The sequence below is a fragment of the Taeniopygia guttata genome, chromosome Z (assembly GCF_048771995.1).
Source record: "Taeniopygia guttata chromosome Z, bTaeGut7.mat, whole genome shotgun sequence".
In the NCBI taxonomy this organism is placed as follows: domain Eukaryota; kingdom Metazoa; phylum Chordata; class Aves; order Passeriformes; family Estrildidae; genus Taeniopygia; species Taeniopygia guttata.
This window is the reverse complement of record NC_133063.1, coordinates 77,239,684-77,259,836: the sequence shown is the minus strand read 5'-3', so window position 1 is coordinate 77,259,836 and position 20,153 is coordinate 77,239,684. Positions and strand designations below refer to the sequence as shown.

General features: G+C 40.4%; 1 protein-coding gene across 8 annotated transcripts in view; it reads right to left on the bottom strand.

Moving 5' to 3' along the window:
- CAST (calpastatin) overlaps nucleotides 1-20,153 on the bottom strand; it is a 49,503-nt gene that overhangs the window by 7,484 nt on the left and 21,866 nt on the right. For 4 of the 8 annotated variants that reach the window (XM_072922788.1, XM_030257777.4, XM_030257769.4 and 1 more), the window contains exons 4-20: nucleotides 15,467-15,526; nucleotides 10,949-11,005; nucleotides 10,647-10,763; nucleotides 9,537-9,635; nucleotides 8,922-9,023; nucleotides 8,284-8,364; nucleotides 8,133-8,186; nucleotides 7,437-7,529; nucleotides 7,194-7,289; nucleotides 6,396-6,494; nucleotides 5,185-5,268; nucleotides 4,654-4,701; nucleotides 2,600-2,704; nucleotides 2,207-2,302; nucleotides 1,740-1,841; nucleotides 656-739; nucleotides 127-174 (exon numbers count right to left, since the gene is read on the bottom strand). In XM_072922788.1, the coding sequence (XP_072778889.1) occupies nucleotides 127-174; nucleotides 656-739; nucleotides 1,740-1,841; nucleotides 2,207-2,302; nucleotides 2,600-2,704; nucleotides 4,654-4,701; nucleotides 5,185-5,268; nucleotides 6,396-6,494; nucleotides 7,194-7,289; nucleotides 7,437-7,529; nucleotides 8,133-8,186; nucleotides 8,284-8,364; nucleotides 8,922-9,023; nucleotides 9,537-9,635; nucleotides 10,647-10,763; nucleotides 10,949-11,005; nucleotides 15,467-15,526 (1,425 nt within the window). Of the gene's footprint in view, nucleotides 1-126; nucleotides 175-655; nucleotides 740-1,739; nucleotides 1,842-2,206; nucleotides 2,303-2,599; nucleotides 2,705-4,653; nucleotides 4,702-5,184; nucleotides 5,269-6,395; nucleotides 6,495-7,193; nucleotides 7,290-7,436; nucleotides 7,530-8,132; nucleotides 8,187-8,283; nucleotides 8,365-8,921; nucleotides 9,024-9,536; nucleotides 9,636-10,646; nucleotides 10,764-10,948; nucleotides 11,006-15,466; nucleotides 15,527-17,625; nucleotides 18,082-20,153 lie in introns of those variants that run through there. The other 4 variants (XM_041711183.2, XM_041711184.2, XM_030257778.4 and 1 more) reach the window with 3 other exon arrangements.

Sequence of the window (20,153 nt, the reverse complement as noted above, 5' to 3'; positions counted from 1 at the left end):
TCTTTATCTCTTAAAAAGTAAGCAAGTAACATAGCCCATTTTTAAACTGAACACTGGGTAACCCTGCTGACATTTGGTAAGTAAGTCATGAATGAAACAGTTGTTTGAAATCATTACTTTTTTTACCTGTGACTTCTCTTCTGGTTTTGGTAGGAGTGGTTTTCTATCTTTATCCTATAAAGAAAAACATCCCTTGCATTAACCCTTAAACAGCCATGCAATTCAAGCACTCTGGGAGCATTCTCTGAGCAACAGAAAGTGTTACAGGGGACAGAGACCTAACCAGCAGCCTCTGTAGCATCTATTACTGCTACTCAAAATGCCACTTAAAACATCCAGGTCCTTGGGGTTTTCTTAACAGCTTTAACCAATCACTATTTTTTTCTAAAATACCAGAAGCTACTGAAAGACCCTGGTGGAGTAATCTAAGAATTATTAATCTGCAGGTACCTGCATCTAAACCACATCTATGCCCATGCAGGCATCCAGTGATAGATGACAGTTATTTGTGGGAACTACAAACCAGAATTTCTAGATATTATAAAAATGGCTGAACCAAAACATCAGTGTTACAAAATGAAATGGGAGTCTCAGTTTCACCTACACGTTCTGAGGAATGAAAGGGAAGTAAAACTAAGTATATTAAATAAATTACTTTGGCTTCTGTTAATCTGTACTCTGGAGGAATTGTTTCTTCTTCTTCACCCAGTTTTTTGTATTGTTCATTTTTGGTTTTCTCCTGTGAAGGGAAAATAGGAATCACAGTAAGAAAAACAACTACCCATGGAAATTCACATGAGCAAGCTTCCAGCCTTCAGTCCTCTGATTCAAATTGGTCTTTCTCATTCAATCCAACCACCAGATATAAATCTCATGAAAGAAAACATTTTCTCTTGAGAAAGTCTTAATTCCCCTGCCTGTTTCTTCCTCTGTGTATTAGAAGAAGTTCTACGTATTTTAGTGAAGCTGGCAGAGCTAAGTGAATAGACCAAAGGGCGGACCAAAATCAAAAATACCTCTGAGTCTTAATTCTTGACATTTTTGCAAATCGACTCAACAGCTGCCTGGGCTGCATGCTGAGGAATGCTGAAAAGAGAAATCAGCAGCCCACTTCAAAAATTATTATCCCCATACAAGTTATGCTGGCAAAATGCCAACTAAAAGAAGGGACTAAAGCCAACTTTAGAACTTTCTGCTTGGCAGAATTCCAGCCACTACAAGGGCTGGCTTCTGACTCCGGTGAACTCCATCTGGATTAGGATGGCACACAGGGGCATTCAGACTGTGCCTATGAACAGCATTCTCTTCTATAGGATTTCAGTGACTTACTTATGGTTCCCTATTTAAATATATAAAGCCCAAAAGTTTTGTGCAAAATTCCAAATTTAAACCCCCCATCATAAAGTTGGTTCATTCAGAAAAAGTACCATACTGTGTGCTATCCCTGATGTGCATCTTAATTCTGCTTCAGTTCAGCAGGACACACCAAAACACAGTTTTCAGAAAACTAAGGGAACTACTGCACTGCAATAGTCAGAATTATTAGGAAAGTGTATTCATTGTGTTGAAATCCTGCTGGTACTTCCTAAGCAGAACAGAACTGGTTTCAACAGTACATTTTATTCGTAAAAAAAAGTGAAAACGTATTGTCTACTTTGCTTGTGATCTGAGGAAATGGAGTAACGCTGAAGGTAATTACATCAGCAGTCTATTTTTTGAGGTCTGTTTCTTTTCTCTACCTTAACTTTGTCCACAGCAGGCTTTTTCTCATCTGGATCAGGCTCCCTCTTTCCTAGGCTACTGGACAAGGCTTCCAGTGCTTCATCAGACACAGGACCAACCTGCATGGGTGTTGATAAAGGAAAAAACAATTTTTAGTTTGAAGAAACCTGTTTTTTTCTTTTCCTGCAGTCCCCATTAGGTTCACAAACAGTATTCCCTTTAGGGCAGGAAGAGCACAGAACACCACAGAATTATCAGTGTGGCTTCCTCTCTGAGGAAGGTCACTGACCATTCAGTCTGTGCTTGGCTCAGATTTTTTTTTATCTTTTTTTTAATTCTGCGAACCACTCAGCCTTTGTGGGTTACCGCTGTGGAGGAAGAACATGCAATACTGAAAAGCGCATCCTGACAACATGCTCCACCAGTCCATAAATGAAACACTGAGTTTTATTTCAGCTCCAGCTGACAGGGCTCCACTACTTACTGAAGGCACAGGAGCTCCAGACTGCACAGTGCAAGCTGTGGCACAGGGGACCACTTTATCCTCAGTGGCTTTTGCAGACACAGAACCTGATGGCTTCTGAAACAGAACAATTTACACTGTATTTTAGTGAATATGCTTAGAAAACAATAAAATGTGCCTGTCAAATAGCTTATTTTTTTCCTAAATACAGTAATAAATGAGAAAGAAAAGTCTAAATTTAAAAGCAGAAGATGCTCAATGAAGAGCTGAGTGCCAATACTGCGTATTCCACTAAAGGCAATGGGAATGGTAAAACAGGAAGAGAAGAAAATTAGTTTTTTTGAAAGAACAGTAGCACTACCAAGTTTTAGCAAAATTGTTAAGTGTCAGCTTCTCCAGTGAACCAGGACTTACTTTGGGTATGTCGCTGGGCTTTGGTGCTTTGGGTTGTACTGCAGGCTGTGCAGGGCAGGCAAAGTCCTTTGAAAATTCATCAACAAGATCAGATTCACTCAAAGGCTGAAAAAAAAAAGAGCAAAAAACATATGTGGCACAGGTGACTCACTGCCTCTTTTCAATTTATTTTTTCAAGAACTATATTTCAGCTACTCATAAAGCAGGAAACCATCTGTAGTTTACACTGAAATAACCTTTCACAATTATGTGCAACAAAACAGAATTAATTTTTGCAGTTAAGAAAAACACACTTCAGAATAAGTTTCTGTGTTATCATAAGTTCATAAAATGTAGAGAACTGTACATATAATATAAAACATAATATAGGGAATCAGGTATAGATATGTTCAAGACAGGGCTATTGAAAAGGAAAATACAACCTCTTAATTAGGAAAAAAATGCTAATATTTACTAGCAGAACTAGAGTTCCCTGAAAGTTCCCTCAGCCTGTCCACTGACTGCTGACACTCAGTGCTTTTCACTGTGTGTGTTTTAGTGAACAAAAATGCAGTTTTGGTTTCCTGCTGTTTGTGATATATACAATCTCCTAACACTATGTGAACTAGGCCTCTGCAATCCATGTAGCCCTATCTATACACATGAAGTTCCTGGGATCCTCCAAATTACTGTTCAAAGCTAAATGTTTAAAACTTTGCTAGTAGTGATGGCCATTCACCTGCTGCATGCAACTTAACAGCTAAGGGACAGATTCATAATGCATAAAATGACATTTCTGAAAGAGAAATCCCTCCCTCATTGCCTTTCCCTAATTCTTTATCAAGTGTCTCAACACATAAGGCCCCACTTTTCATAATGCCTGAAACCCTCCTTCAGACACTAAATAAGAAAAGGCATTTAGGTAGTAAATTTTATTCACTAAGAGTAACGCCACTGCTTAAGGCTATAGAGTGGAGGCCCAAACACTAGCTGAAGTCCTGAAGGAAGGACTTTGCCTTTGCCATAAATCATGGGAGAAGAGCAAGTGTCTGATGGTTCCCAGCTATTAACACAGCTTTTAACACAGCTATTAACACAGTTTTTTATCATTTTGCAGATTTTTGTTTCACTGATCTCGATATTAGGGGTGAACCCCTGGCAGCAAGGCCTAGCTCCCCCCAGAGCAGAGCTGCTCCCTTTTTGTCCTCATGACAGGCTTGGCAGGAGTTCCCTTCTGTGCAGCTCTCAAACATCCACCACTCAAGACAATCACATGTCTGAGACCTGAAATAAAATTTTTTAGAGACCAGAAGTCTGTTTTTTCCAGCACTTTGCACTCCCTCCCTCCACACTTAGGCCCTGAAGTTCAGATTTCTGCCCACAAGGCACTCGAACTGGTCCTGACCTTCACACTCATTTCAGGAGAGCAGAGATTTCCTGTGCTTTTCCAAATTTTGGCAGCACTCCTCAGCTCACAGGATTTCCAAAGTGGAGCCCTCAGTTTCCTCAGTGCACAGTTCCTTTGCTTTCTTCCTGTACCTTTAAAATTAGTATTTACAACTGTCTCTTTCAGTATTTTAATCCTATCTTGACGGATCCTCTTTGCAAAGTCCAGGTTTGTTCTTTGTGATGAGTAAAATGTCCACAGCAGCTTTTTTTCCTTATTTCCAGTCAAATTCCTTTATATTTGATCACTAGCAAGAGGAAGCTGTCAAGAAAAGAAAGGATTTTCCTGCTTCACCTCTCTCTGTCCTTAACAGCTCCAACAGACCTCTATAGAATACTTTTTACTAACTCCCCACATAGCCTTTTTTCGAGTAAGTAATAATTTTTGTAACTCTCTCCTGTCTTGAACTTTCTAAACCTTTTCCTTATATGAGCTCTTCATTCACAGAGAAGTGAATTTCAATAAAACGAACTTCCACCTGACGCTTCTGACCAGCAGGTTTTGTGCAAGGAAGTAAAACACAGAAGCAGACCAAGAGACTTACATTGCGGCACAGAGAGAAGTGATGACAGAGAGGGAGAAAACAGGATATCTAGCCACACTCCTACAATATTGTCAGTTTTCTAACCTTTGGTTTTTCTTCAGGCTTCAGCAATATTGGTTTTCCATCTTTATCCTAGAAGGAAATTAGGTATTATTGACATTTTCTGTTGTTACAATAAGTGCCATACTCCATAATCACCAGCAAAATAAGGCAAAATAAATTACTCAAGAATTAATCAGTGACTGGAATTCCCCAAAATGGGCAATTATTACATGGCCAGATATTTAGATCAAAAAGGCAAATGGGATATCAGCACATTACAAGAGACCAGAAAGTGTTCCATGAAACGTCACTCTTTGAGAAGAAAGGGGTGACTTTTCCATTTGAGACAAGTCACCCATCTCATGGGCGAGATGAGATCTTTGCCCACAGTGCTTGGAAAAAACAGTGATAAAAAGGAAGAGGAGGAAATAAGAGGTACAGGAATCACCAAGGAGAAAGCCATTGATTAAATACTAGTTTAGTTTGTTTTCCCCATGTTCCTTTCTCTCCCTGTAATTACAGAGTCAGGCACAGTGCCCTGCCTACAAAGCAATGGATATATGAAAAACTTACCAACTCTGGCGTTAACCTGTACTCTGGAGGTATTGTATCATCACGTTCTCCAGCCTTTTGCTGCTTTTTCTCTTTGGCTTTTGCCTTGAAAAGAAACAACATTAAAAAACCAAAATCACTTAAAGAAATTAAAATAAAAGCTCCAAGTACACACTATCAGGATTCTTATGCCTACGGTGTACAAAAGGACTGTCATCAGATTAAATTATTCTATGTAGCAAGATACTAAAATCCCTCAATTTATTCCTGTCAAATGTCTGTAGTAATACTATAATGCTTTAAGATGCAATAACATATGTGAATACAGCTAAATTGTTTTAAATCCTAAAAAACCCTAGAGAGTATTCAGACCTCTGTCTTTGTGGCAGACACTTTTAGAAATTTTTGTGTGTACAAAATCATCAGGTTTTGTTGCACATCAGCACTCTGATTACAGAATCCATAATTCTGTGTCTTTTTCCATCACTGGCACCAAAACAAAGTTTTTAATTCTCTGGGCCTCCTTAATGAAGAAATGCATCTGCTAAGTTATCTGAAGGCCCAGACTGGCTAAATCTGCAACACAAGAAGCTCTTTTTTAGTCAAAATTTATCTCAATAACAGAAGATTTTTTTACTATTTCCCCATTGTTTGCTTGCTCTGAGCTACAAGTGAAGACAGGGAAAAACCTGCTATATATATTGTTATAGACAGAGTTTGCAAAACTAAACCAAAAAGTTAAAGCTTAACATGCAAACACAGGGTAACTGTTTAAATTCTGTCTGTTGGGGAAAAACACAACTCTCAAAAGACAGTGAAAGGCAAGACTCAAACCAGAAAGGTAATGGAGTTTGATGGAAAAAGGAGCACCCACAAAGTGAAAGCTTGCTATAAATTGTATAGAGTGCTGGGGAAAAAAAAAACCACAGAACAGAGCTGTATCTACCTGTGAATGTATGTATGTTGTATGTATGTTTGCTTGGATAAGCGAACGAATTACATGCTCATAATTTTCCAGACCACCTTACTATGTTCTACTCTACCTCTATCCACTTGGGATTCTGAATGTTTTTCATTTTCTTAATCACTGAAGACTCACACATTCCTTAGGCCTTTGATATCAAAGTAACTTGCTTGTTATTTTACACATTTTTCCAGTGTCTAACAAAGAGAACTTGGAGGTTCCACAGCCAGAGTCTGGAAGCCAGGGTGAAAAAGGAGTGAGGTGTTACCTCTGACACCTCTGCAATAGGGGTAGGATCTTCTTCAGGTTCAGGTTCAGGTCCTCCAAGAGTATCAAGAAGAGCATCCATTGCATCATCTTTAATTTCCTGTATTTTAAGAAAATGTGCAAAGCACTTTGTGATTTCTTCAAACAGGCACAGGTTTTTACCTCAAGTGTTTTTATACTGTATATGAAGAAAACAGCCAACAACAAATTGATCATTTTGGTTTGGCTTTACCCAATTTACTTAACTCCAAATTACACGACAGAATTAGCACAACTTTAGTCAGACATGAAGCTTTTCTTAAGGAGAGAATGACAAAAAAAGGAAGTAAAAAAACCCCAAAAACCACAGTGCCACAATGTGATCTAACGCAATTCTCATATGCTTTGACTTGGCAAACTGAAAAAACATAAGGTCACACTTGCTCTCTTTAGCGGGAAAACCCAGAAAGTTCATAAAACATGAGAAAGTTACATCATATCCAAGTTTTAAACACAGATCACAGAGCTAAGAAAATTTTCCTGCAAATATTTCTACTCTACTTCCTCTAGTGAGAAGAACCACAGTTATTCCTCAGAATCCAGAAGGAAAATCTTCTGATATACTAAAGTAAGATCTTTAAGGGACAATGGAACCTGGGCAATGGCATTTCTTGTTATTCCTATATTTTCTATAATAAAGAAGATTTACAATTTAAAATAAAAATGATGAGCATCTTTATGAGAACAAAAACACATAACAGCAGTATATGCCTGTAAATTTTAATTACAAGGTAACCAGGGAAAGAAAGATTATGCATACCTCTTTTGATTTTGTTATCTTCTCCTTAGGACGAGCTGAAGTCTTAACTGAACTTGCTGCTTGTGCTTGCACTATTTCTCCTTCTTTATTTAATTTCTGCGAGCGAGATGAAATTACAAGCAAATTTGCAAATATAGCAAAGAAGCAGGAAATTTTATCTACTTTAAAATGAAATATTATGATAACAGTGTCATTTTTTTCCACACAATAAATGCATGCAATGGCAAAGAAAAGTGTCAATACCTCTGTCGGACTTGTCTTCTCCTGAGCAGAAGCAGCACTGCAGGTGAAGTCAGATGACAGGGCCTCTGCAAGCTCGTCATCTGTCATCGGCTTCTGAGCAAGGAATTGCAAACCAAGTTATGAGCATGAGAAACTTCAAATATCAACACGGGTCAAGCTCAGTTTACAGCCTGAGTGTGTCCCACAATTACTCACACAGTGACCTCATGGCACAAGTTCCTGACACAACAAAAAATAAAGGTGCTTGCCCCCACTGGTTGATTCATGTCTCAGATAAGTTTTTATTTTTAGTGTGTCTAATTTTCCAACCAGCAAAATTATGCTGGCTGACAGAAATCTCTGGCCAAGTGTAGAAATACAAGTAGACTTTGCTGAAGGCATTACAGAGAGACTTCTGCTTGCACAGTATTTCTCCTCTTTGTTATTCGTATGACCAATATTTCTGTAAGCATTTATTTTACTCATTTCACCTTCAGCATCATGAAAATTCCTACACCTTTATTAAAAACATCTGTGCCAAGTTCTATTTAGTTTTATCAATATAGCTAGGTTATTTGGCAGCCCACATCCCCCTCCAAATTGCCTGGGACTTTTGGAGAACAGCCAGCATTTATATTTTCCTAGGAATTCAATGATAACTGGGTTATTTTCACTTGGGTTACTTTCCCCTTCCAGTACATTAAAAAAAGTTCTTACTTCATCTTGCTCATTTGGTTTCGGTGGGACCACATCTTTGCCATCTCCTTTGCTCTAAAGTGAGAATTAATTTTGTAGTAAATGAGAAGCAGAAATATCCAATATTACAGAAGACACACAGGAAGAATGTATTGATTTTTAACTCACTCACCTTCAACAGTTCAACATACTTTGGAGGGAGACTGCCTTCTCGTTTGCCCATTTCTTCCAAGTATCTTGAATATATATCTTCCTGTGGAAAAAAATCACAATTAATGTACTGTTCTTTACTGAAGTAAATTTCTGATAAAGCTGCCTACAGTGATACCATCAAAAAGAAAATGCAAATATTGACTAGGACACTCTACAGTGTCTTTCAGTACCTACTGTCACGCACATGCCTCCTCACTTGCTTCAACAGAGCTCATCATCCAGCAGAACATTCCCAGATTCCTAATTTAAGCCATTTCACTGTCTCAGACCGTAGGATGTGCTGAACCTAGACTGTTTTTTAAATATTTATGTATTCCAAAATTTTTGTCATGTTTTACTGAGCCGCTAAGCTTGTAATCTAATCCTTTTTACATGATTCTCCCATTCAGTCTCAGAAAGTTATGCATTCTTCAGCAAATTCTCAAAACTGTGTCATTTCTGTATTAACAAAACCAACATTAAAATGTAACTTTTCACACTCTGTTTCAACTCTTCACAGATCACAGTACAAGTCCTGGATCAACACAGTAAGGAGCACCTACAGATGTAATTTAGGGATTAATCTTTTAAGAAATAAGAATGTGAAGTGTAAAATACCGTAATTTCTGGGCCAGTGTAAACAGGAGTAGTAGGCACATCTTCCTCAGGTCCACCAAGGGTATCTATTAGGCTATCAAGTGCTGACTCATCCATACCAGGCTAAAAAAATAACCAAACCATTATAGAAGTTACCAAGGTGTATACACAGGGGAAAAAAAAAATCTGAACCATCTGGTGAATCTGCAGAATACTCCTAGAAACCAACCTAAAAGCTTGCTTTCAGCAGGACATTATTTGCCAAATTTTTCGGTGAGAATGGTTCTAAACTCAATTCTCCAGTGTCATTAACAAGGTATTTTGTATTTGTGTATCAGTGGATACACATATATATTCAAATATAACCAAAGATAGTGAGTAACTGATTTTAAACTCGTATAATTTTAGGCTAGCTTCTAAAGAAGTCCTATTTAACAAAACACAAATGGCACACCAGTTGTTTTTCACCTCTTCCTGAAGATGGCCCTCCACCATCATACATATACATTGAGGATGTATCAGTACTTCAGCAGTTACCCATTTTTTTTTTCCTGAAACCGAAGTATTTCAGAGAGAGAAGCGCCCTCTGAGAGATTATTACAAGGGAACCCTTTGTCTGGGGCTATGTTTACTAACCTCAGAACTTGATTTGTCAGCAGCAGCAACCACACTTGCACCAGCTGTGCCTGTTCCAGCAGCTGCATCAGTCACTGTGGACACATCCTTGGACTTTTGCTGGAGAGAAAAAATAAGAGATAGTTTAGAACTAAGCTAAAAGAGAGACAAAACAAAGTAAAACATCCAATGCTGCGTCTGTGCACAATGTTTTGGACTCAGCAACTGGCTGGTGCAGATGCACAGCACCCAGATGCTTGGGTAGAGTGAGCTACCATCATAAAAGTGAGATTCTGCTGTGGGAAAGAAAGCTTTCTATTTTAAGCACTCTACCTCCTTCTTTTATTCTGACAGTGAAAGAAATCTGCAGGGCAGGAAAGACTTTGAGGTCCCAAGTCTCTTTGGAAAGCTGTCAGTTACTTCTGGTAGCTCTCAATGCACCATTAAACTCCAGCAGCAAAAGGTGCTCAAGCAGGTGGGGTGAAAACTGCTGCAGGCAGGGACGTGGAGGGGCAACACCACCACACAAAATGCAGACTTCTGCATTACTGACACTGCCATTTACTGCCAAAAATATGGGTGTAGCAGGGGAGCTGCAGGAGCCCTTCATGTTACCCTGGCCTTGTCACCAGACATGTGCACACCAGTAGACCAAAACATCCACATCCTGGTGCCACCACATGCTTTTCCTTCACATTTTTTTCTCCATTTATCCTGTGGAAATGACCCCTCCCCAGACTTTTTCCCCAGCCTTCCTCACTTTAGTTTTTTGCAGAGCCTTGTGTTCAGGGCTGACCTGCTATATTTGGAGCCAGCACTGCAGTGAGCGGGCAAGGGAAGAGCCTGACAAAGAACCAGTGACAGCTGTGGGGCTACAAGGAACTTAAAAAAAAAAAAAGAGAGGAAAACAGAAGAGCCCCAAACACACAGAAACAGGTCTAAAACTGTGATGTTCTTACTATTATTTGCTTGGCCAAAAGCTTAAATACACTGTGATTTTTGGGAGCCCAAAAGTGTCACTTGACAATACTCAGTTAAACAATCCATATGGATGTGGATTCCTAACACCCCCTCAATAAAATAATAAAAAATTAGCTGAAATAATAAAAACTGCTTGTGTTTCTACGATACCTTTGCTGTCTCTGTGGGGGTTGCTGGTGGAGGCTGATCAGCCTGAGTTGTAGTTACTTTTCCTGTGTCATTTGGTTTGGAAGCTGTTGTCACAGTGGGTGTGGTTTGGTTTTTTGCCTGTGTAGAGATAAACTATTATCACTAGATACGGAGGGCTGGCTTTTTGTTTTTTCAAACTATTTTTTTAAGTGAAAGACTTAAGCAAAATACCAGAAGAAAACCTCATTAAAAAATTCAAATCTATATCTATATCTATAGGTAGATACATAGAAAGAGAGAGAGCTAGAAATTACACAACTTACATCACTGGGTTCCTTTTGCTTCTCTTTAGACAGCTGTTTATTTTGAGAGTCTGTTGGCTGTCATAAAATAAAATATTGAGATAATTTACCATTTCCGCCACTCAGTGCTACAGAACATGATCCATACTATACCAAACAAGCACAAGAGAGATGTAAAGATGGTTAAGAGGACACTTCTTGGACTGTACTGAAGTTTATGCACAAATATGTCACTGGTCACACACCGGTTTCATGTGACACAGAAACAGCCAAGAGAGTTCAGCCTCTTTGTTTTCAAAGTTAGTAAAAGACCAAAGTGCAGCAACTCTGCAAAGGTGAAAGGTGGGTATTTACCTTGTCTGACTGGGTGTTTTTCCTGCTTTAGTCGTCCGTGTGGACTGACAACATTTATGTAGAGATTAATATGCATGATTATTTGCAGAGGATCAGATTATGTAAAGGAGAGTATCAGACAGGTTCACACTTGTCAGTGCACATGCTAACTACTACACACTGACCTTGCAGCTCACAACATCCTAACACGAGCTGCCAGCGATTTAAGAGCGCTCAAATGTGTGCAAACATCCACACACAGACACACTCACTCCTCACGTGGGGGATTGACAGGGAAAGATGTTAAAACATAGTAACCAGTTTGACACCACTAGCATTTTCTGAAATAGCCTCAAATATTACAGAATTAATTATTTTTCACTAATTTATCAATGAAGTAATTATAATTGCAAAGTAAGTAATTATAAAAATACATGTAGTCCTGATGGAAAATACATTAATTACTTAGATTCAACAGCACATACACAGGGTAGGATATGTTCAGTTAATATCCTTATACTACACAGCAGAATTTTTGTATTTTTTCTTTCCTCTGTAACCTCCTAATGCTCTTATTTTACAACAGAGCTGGACAACCTGCCTAGGACGGTATTACGTGGGTTTACTTCCAGGGTTTACACCTGGAAACCTTCTGCAGCCATGCCACAAAATCAATTCCTGTGATTCATTCAAAGTACCGTAAGCAATAAATGACAACAGTAAGAACTAAAACTGAAAAATCATAGAATTGTTATGTCTGGTAAGAAGAGAGAAACTCAGCATCCTCACCACATTTTTTCCTTCCTATTTTTTCTTGCTACTTCAGCTGCACTATGAGCAACACAGAAAGAGCCTTTCATCTGCCAAACATTCATTACCACTTAGAATTACCCAGCTTCCGTTTTCTGGCTGACCACACAGACAAATTTGCTAAGTTTGTTTACATTTTGTTACGCAAGTATTCACACCCCCACACTGAGCTGCAGACACTTGGCTGGGAAATCGTGAGCACACATTAAATGCAGATGCCTGGGCATAATCCTGGCAAAGGTCTTGAAGCTTTGAGGGAGACACCTCCACACACAAATGGGACAATACTGATGGAGAGGGAGAAGCAAAAATTTTTAAAGTGAGAAAAAGATATTAAAAATAAATATTTCACTTAAGGTCGCAGATTCCCACCTTCTCCCCAAATTCCCTGCTTTTGTCTTGATGCCTAAAACCTGATTAAAGCACAGCAACTCTCAGGGTCAGTCATGCTTTATATGCTCCCACTTGTGTGTCCTTATTACAGGACTGCTGCTAACTCAAAGGCACATGTGTGTTTGTACCTGAAATAATCCTGTAATGAAAGGATAATCCAAAATTTTCCTAGTTTATAAGATAAATTAAGGTTGGGTGTGTTTCTGTAGCATCTATAGCAAAGAGTCAATCAGACATGAGCTGTCCTTCAGCAGCAAGATGCAAAAAATGTAACAGAAGTGCAAAGATAAAGTTAAAAAAATACAGGTTGACTCTTCTTGTTCTGGGACTACTGCTTGCTCAAGATTCCAAGTACCCTGCTGTCAGAGTACAAATTCAGGTTTTTCTTATCTTCCTTTCAGAAGAAAACTAAACACACCTTATGTTTTCAGAACCATAAAATATATTTACTTGCACTTCTGCCCACACCCAACAACACCTGTACAGAACATTGAATACAAATTCTCAACTTGCCAAACCAGTTATGAACAACTGTAAGTCTTCTTTTTTATACTGTAAATATTATTTTACTGAATACTTTATGAACCTTCTGTGTGAGGTATGCATCATTCACGATCCTTTTGTGATGTTTAAAATATGCAGAATTACCCTTACTATAAATTTATGTTTGGTGATGCTGAAGAATAAATGGACCCATATGGGCAAGGATTTGATTCAAGACTTGCACACAAAAGCTGAAGCCACAATAAAACACATTATTATAAACAACTGCTCACACACAGAGACACATCTATTTAGGTACACTTTTAACAACTACAAGGTTCAAATCTAACTTAAAAAAAAAAAACAACAAAAAAAACGGCTAATCAAACCAATAATTTTCATATGAGACTATCCATTCAGAGAAATTGTTCAGCCATCCTTTAAACAGAGTCAACTGTGAGCAGCCACAGACTGAAGCCATGGCATAAGCTGATGGTGTGCATGGAATTTCTGTGGGGAAAAAGATGTTCCACCTCCCCTTCAACAGCCTACTTCCACCTGCACTGTGTCAGGATCCATTAGGATGCGTTTCAAACTGACTGATATGGTCTGGAAATGAAAAATAACACTTTTTGACTGGTTCTGTGGTTCACAGTGCAGTTGCACAAACATGTGCAAAAGGAAGGCAGCTGGAGGGGACGCGTTTGTGACAGTGGAGGTAGCAGCACCCTGTTTGCTCCAACCCTGCCAAATCCACAGAGTGCTGGCTCTACACTCTGGTCCTCCAAACTGTCCATCTAACCCCAGGCTTTGCCCACAGAACAAGAAATTTCACATTCCTTCCTCTGCCACAGTGAACTCAGGGCTTTCTCAGAGAGGGCACAACTCTGAGGGCTCATTAAGAGGCAAAGGATACACACACACACAGAACTGAAGGTTAAGGAGGGGTCCAGAGCATGTTTAAGAGCTGTGGCACACTAGAGAGACTCCAGGAAGGAGAAATGAGATGTGGTCATAGCAGGCAATTGGGTTAATTTGCAAGAAATTTAGGACTAGAAATTGAAATGACTCAGCAACCTTACTTGTTTTCAAAGAAGTCTACTGTCAAAAATGCAAATGACTTGTTTAATCCAGCAGGAGAAAGATATTAATAATGCAACAGACATTAAAAGAAAACATTAATTATGTTACACATGCAAATGCAAGCCACTATTTCAAAGGGATTTGTGTTTACCAGTTTTACAGTGCTGAAGCATGCCTCAGCTACTCTATTTTTGGCTCATTTACCACATTCTTCTGAGAGTTGCTTTAAATTTCAAGTAGGGAAAGACCATAGCTGTCTGGGTTAGACCATATGGAGAACCACAGCACTAATGAACATGACACAAATGAGTTTGCCAACAAACACAACAGGGAGGAGAAACCAGATGCTGGCAGATGCCTTGATTTGTGAGTAATGATGATGGTGCACAAATGGAAAATTTGTTTAATTGCCATTCAGCTCTTAGATGTATGTGTGCATGGAGGAAAAGGGTTTTAAAAGGCTGAGTGGAATGTAATGGCTAAGTTCAAATGCAGAGATGGGAATGCAGGCCAGAACAGGCAGAGACAAGAGGAAAAGGTTATCACAAATAAACTTCCCACTTGATAAATGGAAAAAAAAAATTGTCACTGTGAAGGTAACCAGACCTCAGCTCTGATTGTGCCAGTGCGCTGTAGGTGCCCAAAAGGTGCCTGGCAGGGCCTCCAGCAGTGCCATTTACCTGCAGAGCTGGCTCTGCCTGCACCAGAGCATCTGCAGGGACCTCTCCCACCCTCACCCCTCCCCACACCCCTTTTCTGGCATTTACACAGGGTGCAGGCAGCCTGAGCCTTTACCACCACACAAGTCCCTGCTGGCCTGCTCTGGCATCCAGCTTTTGTTGGTTTTGCTGTTATGGCTGTGGAAAATGGAAGAGGTGGGGGGAGAACCATTAATCATTTGTTTAAACAACACAGGTAACTCCTGTTAGGCAACGTGAGGATGATGACTCTCTCCTAACAAGCAAAGGACAGGACTGATGACACAACCCTGACACTAAGGAAGCCCCAGTCATAAAACAAGACAGAACAGGCGTGAAGGGCAGAGGCAGGGGAGCTGTCAGACAGAGAAACACAGGAGATTAACAAGAAGATGCAACTGTACGTACAGAGAAAGCTGAAAGTTCATCCTGGATTTGTTGAGTATGTGAAAAAATCATCAGCAAGGTAAATAACCCTGCAGTTACACTGGAGGGAGCTATACACATGTCACAAAACTGACAGAGCTAAAATTTAACATTGCCATTAATTTTCTTTTTATTGCTGTTGTAAAAACCTCTGGTTTATTTGAATAGCACTTTTTTAGATTTTTTTTTTCAGAGGAAACTGAGCTAAGATAAGAAATATAGGAGAAGTTACTCAGTATTAAAGTGTTAAAAACAAAAATCTATGGCTTCATACATGTGCCATGCAAGCATGATTTTTTTGTGAAATTCTTACCCTAGTTTCAGATGGCTTCATAATTTGTGGTTTCAATGCATCTGCAGAAGGAGATTGCTTCTAAAAAAAAAACCAAAAAACAACTTTACTTTACTAATAAATACTTGTATTAAACAACCATAAAGAAGCTGAATTCACTTGTAATCTACATGAAAATGAAGAATAAATTATTTCTGAAAATTAGAGTTATTATTTGAGATCTTTTGCCTGGCCTGTATTCCTACAATACCTACATGTAGAACGTTGACAGTTTTATGATGCCCACAGACCTTCTTTAAACATTATTTTTTCTCCTCTGACATGCACTGACAGCAAATTTTCCATTGAGTACCAAGACAAACTCAAATCCTGCTCTAACACTGAAGCATATATGCTTACTTTGCAGGATTCACCCATGCTTATTTTTTAGTTTTTTAAACAAAAATGGTGCCTTTGGCTTTACTGGTTTGTTACAGGAGATATTTAATTCTAAAGTATCAAACTCAGATATGCTGAGACAAAAAGAAGTAGTTAATATGTGAGCAGCACATGTCCCCTGCAGTGTTCCTGTGTATCATCCAACCTTTTTGGAACTCCACAAAGGACATGGCCTGTTCTCCTTGCTTCAGGGATGTCAATCCAAAAACACCATGGTGTGTTGCTGTTGTGGCTGTATCAAACTTCAAAGCTCAGAACATTCCAGCTGTCTCATCAATACTTTATAAAGAAGTAATACTACTCCTTTATTCCTGCTTCATGCTTCTCTGCTTAAAGGTGTATTTTGTATTTTTGCATACACTCAAAGCTGTATTCTGTGATTTGCTCTCTCTATCACAGTAACACATTCATAGGTCATATTTAAATTTACAGCATAATTTATAATTTTTTTTTTTTTTTACTTTTTCTCTTCCATTTTTTATATTGTCTCTATTTACCATGCTACTTGAAGTATGAAAACACACACACAGTTTGAATGAAAAGAAGCCATATTACTGCTCTAGGCCCTAGGGTGGCTTCTTACTTCCACATGGAAAAATTTTTAATTTCCCTAACCTCCTGCAGCACAAGGATTTCTCAGCACTAAGAGAAAAGCTGTACAGAATTTAAAATTAACACTATGATGACAACAGCATGGTCTCCCTACCAGCTTAGTTGGTGTCTCACACACCTCACTGAGAGGTTTGATTGTTCCAAATATATATTATAGACAATCTGCAGTTGTCATACTGCAGGAAAGTAAACAAATAATACCTGCTTCCATATACCTACAGACCGTCTGCTTAATAGATGGAAGCTTTTGCATGGGTGGAGACACACACAGGAATGTAAAGAGTCTCTTACATCAGGGCAGAGAAATAAAGTTTTTAATAACCTTTTAACCTATTTCCACTACTACCATCAGGTATTTTTTCTTTATTTGCTCTTTAACTATTTTTCCCTCTCATTTTCCTTCCCCAGCAAGAAATTAATCTGAATTCCTCCTGCATGACTAACGAGTAGGCATCTATTCTACACCTTCATATTAGTCACCATAGTCCCTGTCTGTTTAATAATGAAAACATTTATCTGAGCCATTCTACCTTCCAGCCCTCAGAAAACTCCTACCAAGCCACTGTCTTAAAATGCACTGAAAAATTATTTTTTCTCATGACGCAGCACAGCAGCACCACCACAGCCTGCAGGGATGAGTGAAAACTTCCCAAAACCCCAGCTGCTTCTTCCTGCCCTGCCCAGCTGGAGGGGAGGGACCAGCAAAGGCAAAGATGTGAAGAATGGAGGTACTCATGGAGGAAGAGGAGCAGTCTGAAAACAGAAAACAGCTCAATGCATGGCTTTTGAGCAGGGGCTGTGGAGGACACCAAGACATCCTCCCTGGAGACACTCAGGGGAACAAAGCCCTGAGGAGCCAGAGGAGAAAAGTGGGACAGGTGCAGGAGTGCCTGGCCTCACTTCCCCCACTTCCTGCTCAAGTCCCACAGTAATAAAAGCCCAAAATTTTCCACTCTGCCCCCAAAAAAAGCCACTCCAAGGAAGAAGTAGGGTCCTTGTTCTGCCAGCCCTTCAGCCAGAGGGCTCTGCAGCCAGGATGACAACGCCAAGAGGCTGCTGAGCTCCAAGCCCTCTGGCTGGTGTGGTACCACCTTGTCACCACCAGCCTGGCTCCAGGATCATCCTCTTACCACACGTTGCTCTGGTGTTCCCATCCCCAGGACCCTGCTCCGCTGCCAGCTGTGCCCAGATGTTTCTGCCCCAGCCCCACAGAGGGACTGGAGAAGGCGTGAAGCAGCACGGGGACTGTGTCAGACCTGGAGGTAAATACTGAAGTGCTGCCTGGCAACCTGGCAACAAAACCCTCCTGACGCACTCTGCCGCGTGGCTGCGGCACACCCTGCTGCACCCAGCCCCAGCACCCCCGCACAGGAAGGCTGGGGTGTCAAACAGCCAGCCTGAACCACACCAGGAGGCTGGGGCAGAGAACAACGTCAGGGGATGCTGCAAAGCGAGAGTGGGGTGTCCTCTGAGTTGTCAGGGATCCCTGGAGGATCCATGGTGGAGAGAACCAGCAGGATCAGTGCTGGTTCCTTTCTTCCTGCAGCTGCACCCCCGTGGGTCCTGCCTGAAACCAGGCGTGGGTTTTGGAGGGTGATCCCAGCCCTGATGCCCTGGGAGTGAGGTGCATGAGGGATCCCAGCCTGGGGGATGGCTAAGGCACAGCACTCGTGTGAGCTGGGAGGCAAATCCACAGCATGGCATCCAGGACCACTGATGGCCCACCAGGAGCTGCTCCCTGCCTAAGACCACCACAGCAGGGACATACATGGAAGAGGTTACAGGAGAGCACTAATTAAGAAAAGACTGATCCCTGTTTCCCTGTTAATTACCCCACCCTGCCAGCAGCACCCTACACTTGTGACCTGCAGCATAGAGTAACTAACAAGGATCAGTCTTTGCACTGGAGCTGACCAAAGCACCTCAGGTGCTCTTGAGTTAGAGGATGGTTTCCAGGAAGGGCTGGTGAAGAGATCTGGGATCTGATTTGATGGAATTAAGAGAAGGAATACCCTTGGAAACTCATTTGTCAAGTTAGCAGGGCAGCATTCATGCCAGTTGAAAGAGAACTGTCACAGAAGCCAAGCAGCGGGTTAGCAAAACAAAGCTATCGGAAATTGGTGTATTACAGAAATCTGCATGAAAAATGGAAAGGGTAACAGGAGAAGAAAATAATGGTGACATCAAAATTAAAAATTTGAACAGCTCAAAGAACTCCATGCAGATGCCCTCTGAAAAATATAAAACAACAGGCAAATAAGTCCATGAGTGCACTCAGTTTCATTCACAGACCTAAAAATCACTGAAATTGCCCCAAGTGTTGTGAGAGCTAATGTGAACTAAAACGATAAATTCTGGGAATTTGTGAGGAAGATTCATCAGGCTGAGGAAGGTCATTGCCCAACCTCAGAAAGGGGCTCAATGCACCAGGTGGAGCCCTTCAAAACAAAAAACGATGCTGCGAACATTTAGCAAGCAACCCATACAGAAATGCTGAGATGGCAACAAGAAGATAAATAAGAACGAACAAGAATAAAGCAACAAACCTCCAGAGGAGGACACACTGTCACTGCAACTTTTCATTTTACTAGAGGTGACATTTTCTCAAATAAAATGGGAAAATTGGTCTGTAACACTGGGTTACAACCTTGCTTTCAGACAACTGAATAAAACAGAGGTTCTGACCTCTGACACTGGTGGCAGGCTGAAGGCAGCAACACAAAAACCCAAAACAACACCAAACCTTCTAGGCAGGCAGCAATACTGCCAAAAACATGCAAAAGCCATAATGTCACAGGCTGAGATTCTCCTACCAAAAACAAACAAGGGAAGAAGAGTCTGGGGAAAAGTAATCTATTGCTGTGACAACGTAAATATAAATGCAAAATGTAACTTTCAACTTCTTTGGCTTGAGCTTCTCTAGGTCAAGTGCTAGCACAACTTTCACCATCACACTGCAGCGGAGATGAATATTGAAAGATATAAGGGCAGATTTAGGGGGGAAAAATTAAGAAAAAGTATGTATGAGGGAATTAGTGGCAGAAAAAGGCAAGTCAGGACCTGATGCTTTGTACTCTGGTCAGTGCCCCAAGAAAATGGGAAACAAAGTAGTGACATAGCCTTTAATAAAGAATCTTTCAGGTCTGTGCTCAGAGATCTTCCTTCTGGAGAGAAGAGTCACTCTGAGGCAAAGGCTACCTGGATAAATCAGGCACCTCCAGCTCTAGCAGCCTTTGGAGGAGCTTGTATAAGCATTTTTAGAGTGATCTAGCTGAACTCAGTCTGGAACAGAGGACTGAAGAGCTGCCCGAGTTCTCTCGTGGGCTAACACCCCCCAACCCCCCCCAGCATGACAGAGCTGGGTCTGTTTCTCAGGCTTAGAGCTCACAACATCCATGATTTCACAATTACTAACTCACAGGGTGTGTAATGCAAGGGAAAACCTAATCTACCTGACTATGAGTGGGTGCTCCTTTCCATGAATGGCCCTAATACCGAGCTTTAATTAATGGTGCGCTTGTAAGATGTGGGCATCAAAAGCTCTTCAGAGAACCATTGTAGAAAATAATGGGTTATTTTGCTGAAGTGTGAAATACCACTTGAGCTGTTAAGAGGTTAAACCTCTCACTTGCTTTGATGGTGTGTGGCAAGGGCTGCG